The sequence below is a fragment of the Scylla paramamosain genome, chromosome 27 (genome assembly GCF_035594125.1).
Source record: "Scylla paramamosain isolate STU-SP2022 chromosome 27, ASM3559412v1, whole genome shotgun sequence".
Classification (NCBI taxonomy): domain Eukaryota; kingdom Metazoa; phylum Arthropoda; class Malacostraca; order Decapoda; family Portunidae; genus Scylla; species Scylla paramamosain.
The window spans coordinates 20,557,760-20,570,877 of NC_087177.1; the positions used below are offsets into that span (position 1 = coordinate 20,557,760).

The 13,118-nt window shown below is 44.1% G+C and overlaps 2 protein-coding genes across 2 annotated transcripts; one reads left to right on the plus strand and one right to left on the minus strand.

Moving 5' to 3' along the window:
* Nucleotides 1-5,964: 5,964 nt before the first annotated feature.
* LOC135114428 (uncharacterized) lies at nucleotides 5,965-6,780 on the plus strand. The gene has a single exon (XM_064030333.1). It carries the CDS (start codon nucleotides 5,965-5,967, stop codon nucleotides 6,778-6,780), a length of 816 nt encoding a protein of 271 aa, XP_063886403.1.
* Nucleotides 6,781-8,106: 1,326 nt separating this feature from the next.
* LOC135114318 (histone H3-like) lies at nucleotides 8,107-8,603 on the minus strand. Its single transcript, XM_064030228.1, has one exon. It carries the CDS (start codon nucleotides 8,563-8,565, stop codon nucleotides 8,155-8,157), a length of 411 nt encoding a protein of 136 aa, XP_063886298.1. The 5' UTR covers nucleotides 8,566-8,603; the 3' UTR covers nucleotides 8,107-8,154.
* Between the last annotated feature and the right edge of the window lie 4,515 nt (nucleotides 8,604-13,118).

Sequence of the window (13,118 nt, forward strand, 5' to 3'; positions counted from 1 at the left end):
CCGAGAAAGATCCATGAGCATCGACAGGACAAAACGAGGACTCCACCAAGACTCCGAAGATGACGAAAGCTGCCCACCCGCCAGATGCCAAGCCCAAGACAAGAATCCTGAACCCAATCCTTCCACCTCCAAGCAAGCAAAAGACGAAGACGGCTTCCGATTCCAAGGGCGTGGATACAACCGAGCTCGCAGGGACAGATATGACGAAAAGAAAATGCAACAGGCAACAGCTCCAGAACAGCCAAAAGAAACTCCCACCTCCAGGCACCAGTCCGGCGATGTCCCACGTATCATCATTGCAGCCACGGAAGGTTTCCAGTCACCAATAGACGTCGCAGAAGCTCTGGAGGCAGCGCTGAACATGAGAGAAAAACTACCCATGAAGTTCCTCCACTCAGGGCAAGTGCTCCTCTCCCCACCGACAATGGAAGTACACGACGACATCATCAACCTGAAGGAGCTCAAGGGAAAACCCATACACCTGCAGTCATCCACCAGCAACATCACCAAAGGAGTGGTACTGAAGTACTACCTGCTCATGCCACTCTCACTCCTGCAGAGACATCCCCAGATAATTTCTGCAGACCGACTCACTCATCGAGAAGGAGAACCAACACGTCAAGTGCTGATCACAGTTCGAGGCCCCCTTCCAGGCTATGTACACCCAGCCGCCAATGAAAGTGGCGCGCATTATAAACAAACCCGTATCTCATAGCGCGGGAAGAACTGTAGCTCATTTGAAAAGAATGTGGCTAATATCTAGAAGTGGCAACATAGGCCGGCTCCTTAAACATCTATCAACCGTCACACTTCAAAAAATTATCACTCAGTTGTCACTTGCTCACGTAAGGAAGTACACTTGCTTACCCCGCTCCCCCGCACAGTGTGTCAGTTTTCTTCGTTCTCTTTCATATTGGTGTGGAAACTTAAGTGTCAATGGCACGTAAACATCAAATATCCCCAGTCAATATAGCCCTTATTGACTCACTCCGGAAGGGTGGTTTTGGCTCTAAGCATATTTCAAAGGAGACAGGACTCCCACTAAGAACAGTACAACGCTGGTTGAAGCGATGCAGAGACAATACCGGAAAATTAGCACCAGTGAAGAAAACTGCCCCTGGACGCAGCCGTATTTTATCAAAGAGGACACTGACACTGATTAAGCGTCAGCTAAGTGTCTCGCCATTCCTCACAGGAAGAGAAATTAAACAAAATTACCCTGATCTGCTGACACATGTCTCCATAAGGACAATACAGCGGCGGACACTGGAGGACCTCGACATGAAAAGTTACCGTGCTGCAAAGAAACCACTGCTTACACCCGCCCACAAAGCTAAAAGAGTCAGATTTGCTCAGGACCATAAAGACTGGCCATTAGAGAAGTGGAGAAGAGTAGTGTGGTCAGATGAGAGCATGTTCTATGTGACAGGAACACCACACAAAAGAGTACGCCGACCAAGAAACTCGGACAGATATGACGAACGGTACACTGTAAACGCAGTTAAGCATCCCTCCTCTGTGATGGTGTGGGGGTGTTTCAGCTACTTTGGTGTTGGCAACTTAGTTATGCTTGACAAAGGAGTGTCAATGAACACAGAAACATATCTTGACCTGCTGCATGACAATCTTGAAGAGTGCTTCGACAAGTGTAACGGTGAAACCTTCATGCAGGACGGTGCGTCATGCCATACGGCCAACATTGTAAGGGAATGGTTTGGCATGTGTGAACTTAATTATTTTGAAAGTTGGCCAGCAAACAGTCCAGACCTAAACCCGATTGAAAATGTGTGGAGTATGATGAAAAAGAAGCTCCAGGATCTGGACACGAGCAGTGTAGCGAAGCTCAAGCAGGCGGTCGTGCAAGTGTGGGGAGAACTGTCACCTACATATCTGGAAAAACTAGCAGATTCTGTACCACGTCGGTTGGAATCTGTCATAAAGAGGAAGGGAAACAGCACAAAATATTAGGTAAGGTAAAGAAATTATATTTTTAATGATAGTAATAGATGATTAAGGCAAATTTAATGGTATGCATGGTACGAAAAAACACAAAAACAACACGCGCCACTAACACAAAAATAACACGCGCCGCTTTCATTGGCGGCCAGTGTAGACCTGGGGAACTGGGGCACGTTCTACACACGTCCTTACGGCAAGGAGCCTCTCAGATGCTTCAACTGCCAGAGGTTTGGCCACCACAAGGCAAACTGTACACTACCAACGAAATGCGGAATCTGCGCCGGCAGCCACGAGACAGAAAAATGCATCAAGATGCACAAAGAAGGAGGCACAACGACAGCGAAGTGTCCCAACTGCCACCGTCCACATCACGCCTGGAACAAAAGCTGCACAGCCAGGAGAGAGTTAGTCGATGTTCAGAAGGCCTCCCAACACCAGTGGATGACTCGACATCGCCCCTCTCTCGCCACCACCAATGGCCCAGCTCTGGCGGCCACTTCGACCTGGGGCAGCCAACCAGCACAGCCACAACAACCAGCACAGCCACAACAACCAGCAGAGCCACAACAGACTCCAAACATGACAGCAAACGCCGATTTTCCAGCACTAGGAACACTAGGAACAGCAGCACAGCAACAAAGGACAGGCAGCAGGCCACGACAGCGAATCAACGCATCACGACCACCAACTCGACAAACAGAACACATCACTCTCTCCAAGCAGGACCTGCAGGCGATGTTCCAGACGTTTGCCACTGCCCTCGTCTCCATGCTGGGAAAACAAATACCGTCGGAAGACATCACCACACTATCGGAACAAGTTGTGGCCAAAGTGTGCAAGAAGCGGTCAGCACTCCAGCAGCCACCCACCAGCCGCAGCTCCTCGCCTCGGCCACGCAGCCAGTCACCCGCACTGATGTCAGCTCCTCAAACCAACAAGGGAATCACTCCCGCCTCGGCGAACATCGCGAGAGAAAAGGCGGCCCTCGGGATAACACAGAACCGGCGCAGTGTTCCACAGCAAACAAACCCAGCAACACCACCAACACAAACAATGGATATGACACTCCCCCTAACACCAACGACGACACTCACACAAACGACACAGGAAACACAGACAGAGAAGAAGACGTGCAAGAAGCACAAAGACAGGCGCTCCAAATCCTGCAGTGGAACTGCTGCACGATATCAAATAAACACCACCTCCTAATGGCAGACGCATACGAAAATAGTTGGGATGTCATCCTGCTACAAGAGACGGGCCTGCCTCAGGACACACAAACCCGCTTCTCAGGATACACTGCATATCACCTTCTGGCCATAGACAGACAGACAAGATGCTGCTCCATCTTAGTTAAAAGCTGCATACCAAGCCAAAAGATCAAAAGATCAAAAGATCAAAAGATCCTGTCGACTGCGGTGATCGAACCGAGGTCCTAGGAATCACCCTCCAACTCCGCCACGGACCCATCCAAGTCTACAACATATACAACAACCTCGTGACACCCCTCGAGATCAGTGAACTCCTTGCCCTCTGCGCAACAACAAGTGTCTTCATCGGGGGAGACTTCAACGCCCATCACACCATCCTCGGATCAAGAAGACAGAACAGAGACGGGCAACATTTAGCTGAAGTAATGGCCAACGTTCCCGAGGCAACTCTCCTGAACACCATAGGAGAGCCCACACACATCCAAGGCGGTATCCTTGACCTCTCTTTTGCCTCTCCCCATCTCAGCCACGGGGCAAAGTGGGAGCTACATGACCACCTCGCCAGTGACCACTTTGCTACCACCATCAAAATCAACTGTGAAAAACCCTCCACCCCAGCACTCGTCCCCAGATGGAACACGAAAAAGGCAGACTGGCCGAGATTTAGAGAAGAAATCCTCCATCACCTAGCCCAGACAGAATCCGGCCTCACAGCAGATGACTTGGAACATCGGCTAGTTGACGCCTTCCACCATGCAGCAAACAAAGCAATTCCTAAAACGAAGAAACCAACACATAACTACAAAGATCGCTGGTACTATGATCAGAGAGTCAAAGAATATAACCACCGGATAAATCAAGCAAGAAAACTCAACCGAACACACAACACAAAGACCACAAGGGGACTCCTGCGTGCTGCCATCAGGACGGCGAGAGAGGGGAAAAAGGCAATAAAAACAGAAAAATGGCTGGAATGGTGCTCCGGCATGAACGCCCAAACCACTCTCAGCGACCTCTGGAAGCACGTGAAAACTGCAACCGGCAAGAGGACACCGAGAGCACCTACACACCCAGACCCAGAGAGGGAAGCCGCCAGACTTCTACAAACTTACGTACACAGAGCCAGCCCAGCGCAGCTCAGCCCCGCGTCCCTAGCCAAGCTTGAAGAGCAACGTCCAGCCCAAGACACCTTCATCCAACAAGCCTGTAGACAAAGACACCCAGCAGACACAGCCTTTACGCCCCGGGAACTGCAGAAGGCGCTACAGCCCAGACCCGACACAGCTGCCGGTGCGGACAAAATAACATACTCCATGATCAGAAAAGGAGGTGAAGCAGCACAAGATGAGCTCCTCAAAATAATCAACACCTCATACGCTACAGGACTTCTACCATCAGCTTGGAAAGAGGCAACCATACACCCAGTTCCGAAGCCAAGAGACCCAGGCAAAACAAGGCCAATCTCTCTGCTAAGCTGCTTTGGGAAGACAGCTGAGAGAATGGTCCTAAACAGACTACATTGGGTGGCTGGCCCACTACACGAAAACATTTTTGCCTACACTCGAAACATCGGAACAAGGGATTGCCTCTTTGACATGCTGACATCCATATCTGGAAGGAAGGCCGTAGTCATCTTCTTAGATATGGAAAAGGCGTTCGAGCTGGCAAACGCAAGAGCCATTCTGACAGCCCTCGCAAAGAAAGGAGTGGCAGGGAACCTGTTGGCATGGGTAAAAGACTTTCTCACTGGCCGAAAAGCACGGGTGCAGTTCCAGGGTCGCCTCTCCAACTACGCGACCTTTGAAAACGGCACACCCCAAGGAAGCATCCTCAGTCCACACCTGTTCAACACCCTAATGGAGGAGCTTGTGTCACTTCCACTCACTACAGGCTCCAAGATTCTGTGCTACGCCGATGACATTGCCATCATCACAACGGGGCCACTCCACCTCCAAAAAGCACAGAATCCCATCACCGCAGTCGCCAAGAAGTGCAACTCCCTAGGACTAAAAATAAACTTCGAGAAGACAAAGGCCATGTACTTCAACGGCGGGAGACCCCATGCACCCCTTCAAGTACAGCCCCATGAAATTGAATGGACAACCCAACATCCTTACTTAGGAATATGGATGGATGAAAACCTAGAATTCAGACGGCACGTGAAGTCCATACAAGAAAGAACCAACACCAGGCTCAAAGCTATGAGAGCCATCACTGCAACAGAAGGCGGTGCCAACTTTAAAGTGCTTAGGCTACTCTACATCCAGGCCATAAGGTCCATTGTAGACTACGAAGCCCCGCTTCTAGCCACCATATCACCATACAAGATGGAGGACCTCGAGAAACTCCAAAATGAAGCGCTCCGCATTATGTTGGGGGCACCTCGCTGGACGAAGCTTGTCAACATGAGAGCGGAGGCCGATCTACCACTACTTGCCCATCGTATCCATGCCATGAACACCTCACTCCTTGCCAAGACACTTTCCCAAACCAAATACACAACAGCCACCAGAAAAGTTCATCAGAGTCTCGCCCACAATGAAGAACTCTTTACCAAGAAAACTTGGGCACAGAAAATGGCTCAGGGCATTAAGACGCTACAGATGCAAACACCATTAACCGCAAGAACAACAGATGCCCAGCACCCCGACTATCAACCACCTCCTCCATGGCAAGAGTCTGATTATCACTTCTCTTCTCTGTTACCAAACTAACTGCCAGCAAAACATCTCTCAGCGCCGACGCCCTCGCAGCCCAAGCCCAACAAGCTCTTCACGCAGTGAATGACAGGAACATGGAGGTCTATTTCACAGACGGATCAGTGGACCCCAACACACACAGAGCAGCAGCAGCCTTCGTGCACCACACAGGAACAGGCATATTCCGCCTCCCCGACCACTCCTCCACCCTCCAAACTGAGCTAGCTGCCATCGGGAAGGCACTAGAAGATGCACTTCACAAACACAAAGACATCCTTATCCACACCGACTCGTTGGGCGCCATACAGTGCCTCCAGCAGACACACTCAGGAGACAAAATACGCCTCATCACCACCATCCATGCCAACGCACAGGCCATCCGCCGAAGGAACAGGAACATCACAATTAACTGGATCCCCAGCCACACTAATATCACAGGAAACGATTTAGCAGACACTGCAGCGAAAGATGGACTCCTACTCCCTACTGTGACGAGCCACGTAGTACCATCCCGAGCGCAAGTCAGCAGCACCGCCAAGAAAACCTGCAAGCAATTATGCACCCAAGCAGTAAGAAGTCAGATTGCTGAAGGGTCACCAAGTGCAACCTGGTATGGCACAGCAACTGCAAACACCGCACCACCTGATGACACACTAACCCGACGCACACGTACACGATTACACAGACTACGACTCGGCTACCACTGCCTAGCCGAGCTCAACGATACACTACCACTCACATGCGAACACTGCGACACACCCTCGTACACACCCCTACGACACTACATTGAAGACTGCCCAAGCACAGCTCCGTTCCTACACAGACACGCACACGACGCACCACACATACTGCAGCAAACAGACACCAACAGACTGATACAGATGGTGAATGCCTTTCGGCCACTCAGGTAAAACAACACTCTTTTTATTCCGAACAGTCTCCTCCTATGCTGCGATGGGATGTCTCTGACACTCCGCTACATGCGAGTAAGTCAGACTCCCCCGAGCACAAAGGAAAGGAGGCTGGACACTTAACACTGGACAAGACACAGGGAAGACAGTATCCTCAAACCACAAGGAGTGTATCGACACTCCGCTATAGGCGGGCAAGTCAGACTCCCCTAGTGGCATGCAGACTTGTCTTCCTATCTCCTATCAACGGAAGCCACCTGTGGGCCGCCTTTAGGCTAAAAAGGCCCGCGCCACTCCACGAAGTGGCAATCTATCAGTCAGTCAGTCTGAGAAAACGCACACTCGTTCTCACAGCAGTACGGCGACACTATGCCTCCTAAAGCATCAGGAAAGGCTGCCAAGAAAGCTGGCAAGGCACAGAAGGCCATTGCCAAGGGCGACAAGAAGAAGAAGCGCAGGAGGAAGGAGAGCTACTCCATCTACATCTACAAGGTGCTCAAGCAAGTCCACCCAGACACTGGCGTGTCCTCCAAGGCCATGTCAATCATGAACTCGTTCGTGAATGACATTTTCGAGCGCATCGCTTCCGAGGCATCCCGCCTGGCACACTATAACAAGCGCTCCACCATCACCAGCCGGGAAATCCAGACCGCTGTCCGTCTTCTTCTGCCTGGTGAACTGGCAAAACACGCTGTTTCTGAAGGCACCAAGGCTGTTACCAAGTATACCTCCTCCAAGTAAACAGGCGGCCAGTATACTGCTGCCAGTATAAAATAATATCCGGCTCCATTGCAGCCACACTTGAAAAGGAAAAAAGATACGATATAGACAAATGCATTATTATTATAATTATTGTTATTATTATTAATATTATTATTATTATTCTTATTATTATTATTATTATTATTATTATTATTATTATTATTATTATTATTATTATTATTATCATTATTAATATTATTAATATTGTTGTTTTTATTATGATTATTATTATAATAATTATTGTATCATTATTATTATTATTATTATTATTATTATTATTATTATGCTTATTATTATCGTGATTATTATTCAGTGGAGATAAAGAAAATATTAAAAAAAATAGAGATAAAGAAAGATAAAAATTCTCAGAAGTGAAAGAGATATGGCCATGGAAGAGGGAATAATAATAATAATAAAAAAAAAAAAAAGGGGGAAGGATATTGAGTTGAAAGTCGAAAGTTAATTATTAACCTGATACTGAAAGATGGAAAATAAATATTTTCTTCCACAAAACCAAACAGATTGTCTATGAAAATTCTTTAATGAAAGAGATGTTTGGCCCTAAAAAGGGCCTAGATATTGCTGTTATGAAGATCATTCGTGGATGACTTCTTAGGCACGCTCGCCACGGATGCGACGAGCCAGTTGGATGTCCTTTGGCATGATAGTCACGCGCTTGGCATGGATGGCGCACAGGTTGGTATCCTCAAACAGACCCACGAGGTAAGCCTCGGAAGCTTCCTGGAGAGCCATGACAGCAGAGGACTGGAAGCGGAGGTCAGTCTTGAAATCCTGAGCAATTTCACGCACCAGGCGCTGGAAAGGCAGTTTCCTGATAAGCAGCTCAGTGCTCTTCTGATAACGGCGGATCTCACGGAGAGCAACGGTTCCAGGCCTGTAACGGTGGGGTTCCTTGACACCTCCAGTGGCTGGAGCAGACTTGCGAGCTGCCTTTGTAGCAAGCTGCTTGCGGGGCGCCTTGCCACCAGTGGACTTGCGAGCCGTTTGCTTGGTACGTGCCATAGTTGTGGTAACAACAACTCACAACGAACACTCAGCTGAGTCTGCCCACGCTATCTATCTATCTATATTTATAGAAAAGATGGGTGAAGGAACAATAATATGAGTATAAGAGGATAGTGAGAAATAATGATAGAAGTAAAATATTAAAGATGGTGGTCTGTCCACCTTGCTATTTTACTTATTGATGTTATACTGTGTATTATGTGTTTGTGAGAATGTTTGTGTTCTGTGTGCTGACTTCATGTGATGGCACAGGCTGCGATATTTCTCCCTGTTACACCGCAGGCGAGTCGAGAGAGACTCTACCACTACTCCCTCGCCGACACCACACAACTCTTACCCCCTATAGGTAGGTCCCCGGGTGTCGGCGACTCAGGATGAGGTGCAACCCCCTCCCCATCTACCGCTTGCTGGGGGCCAGCAAGCCCTACCAGTGGCCAGTACCCCTCGGCTGTGCACTACGGTGTGGTGAACACCGGCGTGGCATACCGCCTCACCGCCGACTCAGGGCGCGGAGTGGGGAGAGAGGAGGCCAGCTACGAGTCCCATGTGAAGCATGTGTGTGTGTGTGTGCTGTTTAGAGTGTTGGAGTTACATAATATTCTTTCCTTTTCAGATGCCCCGTGTGTGCTGAGTTTTTGTGTTTGGCCATCTTCAGGAATACAGTGAGTAAAGGTAAGTGTTTTAAGGTGAGTATGTTTCCTTTATTTTCGGTTTGTTAATAGATTGGGTTGGGTATTGTTTTGCATGCCTGTAGGCTGCTAGGGAAATCACGGTGGTATTTTACTATTTGATCTGAGTTGTCTTTTAGGCTTTGATAGATAGGCAGGCCCAACTCATCAAATTGTCTTTGCTCTGTAGTGTAGACGTATATTGAAAGGTGTTGTTTTGGTGTGTATGTGTACTTGTTCTGTTGTCATGGTGTAAGGGTGTTTCTGATTTGTTGCAAATCTAAGTGCTTTGTTTTGAACTTTTTGAAGTTTGCTAATTTGGTTATTGCTCATTGTGTGTATAGGGATTGGAGGGTAATCAAGTATTGGTAGTATTAGTGCTTTTACTAAGTGTATTTTTATTTTCTCTGGCATGTTATGTAACTTGTAGAGTTTTTGTAGTGATGCTATTGCTATATTTTTACGCTCCTGTATATGTTTGTAGTAGCCACCTGTAGTTATGGTTAGACCAAGGCATTTGCCGGTACTTTTAAATTCTATTTCTTCTTCGTTAATGATGAGTGGAAAGGTAAGTTTTTGCTCCAAGGTGCAGAAGGGTGAATTTATTAACATTGGTTTTTATTTTCCAGTTCCTTTTGTAGTTATTAATTGCTGTTATTGCTCTATCTGTTTTTATATTGAGCATGTTCTTGGACCTTCCTGGGTAGCCAATTATTTGTGTTATGTCGTCTGCGAAACTGATGTTAAGGGTTTGTATAGGTTGTTGAATATCATTGGTGTAAATTGTGAAGAGTGTTGGTGACAGAACACTCCCTTGTGGTACACCGCAGTTTAAATTAAATGTAGGACCAATGTAATGATTAACTTTAATGGATGCTGTGCGATCAGATAAAAAGTCGCATAAAAATTTTTCTATTGTAATAGGGAGTTGTAGTTGTAGGATTTTATGCTTAAGACCGAGGTGCCAGACTTGATCAAAAGCTTTAGATATGTCTCTTGGTATGACTTGGCACTGGCCTTTATCTGATTTATTGTGTGCTATTAATTTTGTTCTGTGATGACTGCTAGTGCTTGTGTGGTGCCTCTATTACTACGAAAACCGAACTGGTAAGTGTTATATAAGTTATTAATTTCAAGGTGTGTTTTTAGCCTTGAATTTATCACTCGCTCAAGGATTTTGCCTGGTACTTCTGCCCGCGCTTCCTACAAAATCCCTTTATATATGAATCGGGTGGGCCCGATGACTCCAACCCTGCCTTGTGATTGGTCAGAAACGTCCAGTGAGGCTCATCGCCCACGCAGTCACCGCATGAAAGATGTGATCATTATTGTTAGTCTAATTCATTTTGTTCTTATTCTTATTATTATTCTTATTCTTTCTTCCCTCATTCATAACAAATCTTGGAAAATATACAGCAGAACTGACATGTCATTTAAAATTCTAAGACAATTAGCAAGAAAGTTGTGATATTCTTATTTTTTTCATTCTTTTTATTCTATTTTTTTTCTTATTCTTGTCATAATTAATATTGTTATCTTTATTATTTTCATTTTTTTTTTTATTTTTCTTCCTATTCTTATTCTTATTTATCCTACTTTTAGAGAGATGAGGCTTGTGCGGTCACCCACCCAAGTTCTGCCCGGACCCCCTGCTTAATCTTGCTGATCCCGCCGTCAGCTGATTGGTCAAGAGCGGAGAACAAGGTGTTGGGAGGGCTTATTTCTCTTATTCTTATTCTTTCCTGTATTGTTGTTGCATTGTTGTGCTGAAAATGTTGGAAAATATGCACTAAAATTAACCCTTCATTCATAATTCTACGACAATTAGCAAGAGAGATATATTATTACTTTTATCCCGTATTTTTGTTCTTTTTATTCTTAATCTTCTTATTTTTGTCATAGTTGTTATTGTTATTTTATTATTTTCGTTTTTCGTTCATTCTCCTCATTCTTATTGCTATTTTTTTCTATTCTCAGAGAGATGAGGCTTTTGTGGTCACCCATCCAAGTTCTGCCCGGACCCCCTGCTTAACTGCGCTGATCCCGCCGTTAGCTAATTGGCCAAGACCGGAGAACTAGGTGTTGGGAGGCCTTCTTTCTATTATTCTTATTCTTTCTTCCCCCATTCATATCGTTGTATTGGAAATGTTGGAAAATATACAAAAGAATTCACCCTTCTATGACAATTAGGAAGAAAGACATGGGATGCTTTCTTTCTTTTTTTTATATTCCTTTATTGTAATTTTTCTTATTCTTGTTATAATAATTCTTACTGTTATCTTTATTACTTAAAATTTTCGTTCATTCTCCCTATTTTTATTCTTATTTTTCATTTTTTTTTTTTTTTCAGACAGATGAGGCTTGTGTAGTCACCCATCCAAGTATTGCCCGAAACCCCTGCGTAATCTCGACGATTTCATTTGACAATACCTATTTACTTATTTATTTATTATTATATTTATTAAAAAAAAAAAAAGAAGAAAAGAAGATGAAGAATAAGGTATGTAATCGAAATACTCTCTCTATACTGTAGCAATAGTTTAGCTGGATGTGCTTGTATTGTGTCAAAAATACTTGCAATATCTGCAATTGTAACCTGCAGTGTCGGCATAATGCATAATTAAGCAATGAAAAGAAAAATTAATAAAAGAATAAATGAAAAAAAGAAAGAAAAAAGATACAATTAACAACTATATATATTAGCTACCCCTCTACGTTTCTTTATCACTGCAGAAAAATGGAAACATTTTAACGTAGACTTGTCAAAATTCAACTGAAATTAAGGGTTAAATAAGTATCGTCACCCCTTCCAAAGAGAATATTCATTGTCTTTGAATATATATATATATATATATATATATATATATATATATATATATATATATATATATATATATATATATATATATATATATATATATATATATATATATATATATATATATATATATATATATTCTTTTTATTTAAAGTCTTATTTACTTATGTTAATTCTTTTTCACTAAGAGACAGAGAGAGAGAGAGAGAGAGAGAGAGAGAGAGAGAGAGAGAGAGAGAGAGAGAGAGAGAGAGAGGTAACGTCCTTGAGGATAGCAGCTCGTCTACGCTCCGCTCAGTGATCAGCGTTAGAATGTAATTCCTCATTTCTTAAAAAAAAAAAAAAAAAAAAAAACAGAAACTTTATTTAGGGGGCTTGCTGGAAACAAACTACAATGGAGGAAAGAACAATATGTCTGCTATATGACCCACCCAGTTAAATTTTCAAGAAGCAAACGCAAGTGGGAAAATACGAGGAAGATAAATTTTCATTTATATACGTTTTATGGTAATTTCTGCCACGCCTTCCTCTATTCATCAAACGTCACTGACACTTATTCCCTTTATTTTTTACTTTACAGAATCTTTTGTAGGGCAAGACTCTAGAGGATATGTGCTTTCATAAGGTCTATAATGCTTTGCTTATCATAGAGACATAAAAAAAAAAATAATAATAATAAAAATAAATTAATTAATTAATTTAAAAAATCCAAATAAATAGATATATAAATTAATTAATTAATCAAATAAATTTCTATGCTTCACCTTTATAGCATTCGTATGAATGTCAAAACAAAACAAAAAAATATAAATATAAATATTAATATGAAAAAAAAATTACTAAATATATGAAAAATAGCATTACTACTACTACTACTACTACTACTACTACTACTGCTACTACTACTACTATTTTTTTTTTTTTATGTAGGAAGGACACTGGCCAAGGGCAACAAAAATGTAATAAAAAAAAATGCCCACTGAAATGCCAGTCCCATACAAGGGTCAAAGCAGTGGTCAAAAAATGATGAATAAGTGTCTTGAAACCTCCCTCTTGAAAGAATT

Excerpts from the sequence above, each read along its gene's own strand:
- LOC135114428 (XM_064030333.1), top strand. The coding sequence starts at position 5,965 with ATGGAGGTCTATTTCACAGACGGATCAGTGGACCCCAACACACACAGA.
- LOC135114318 (XM_064030228.1), bottom strand. The coding sequence starts at position 8,565 with ATGGCACGTACCAAGCAAACGGCTCGCAAGTCCACTGGTGGCAAGGCG.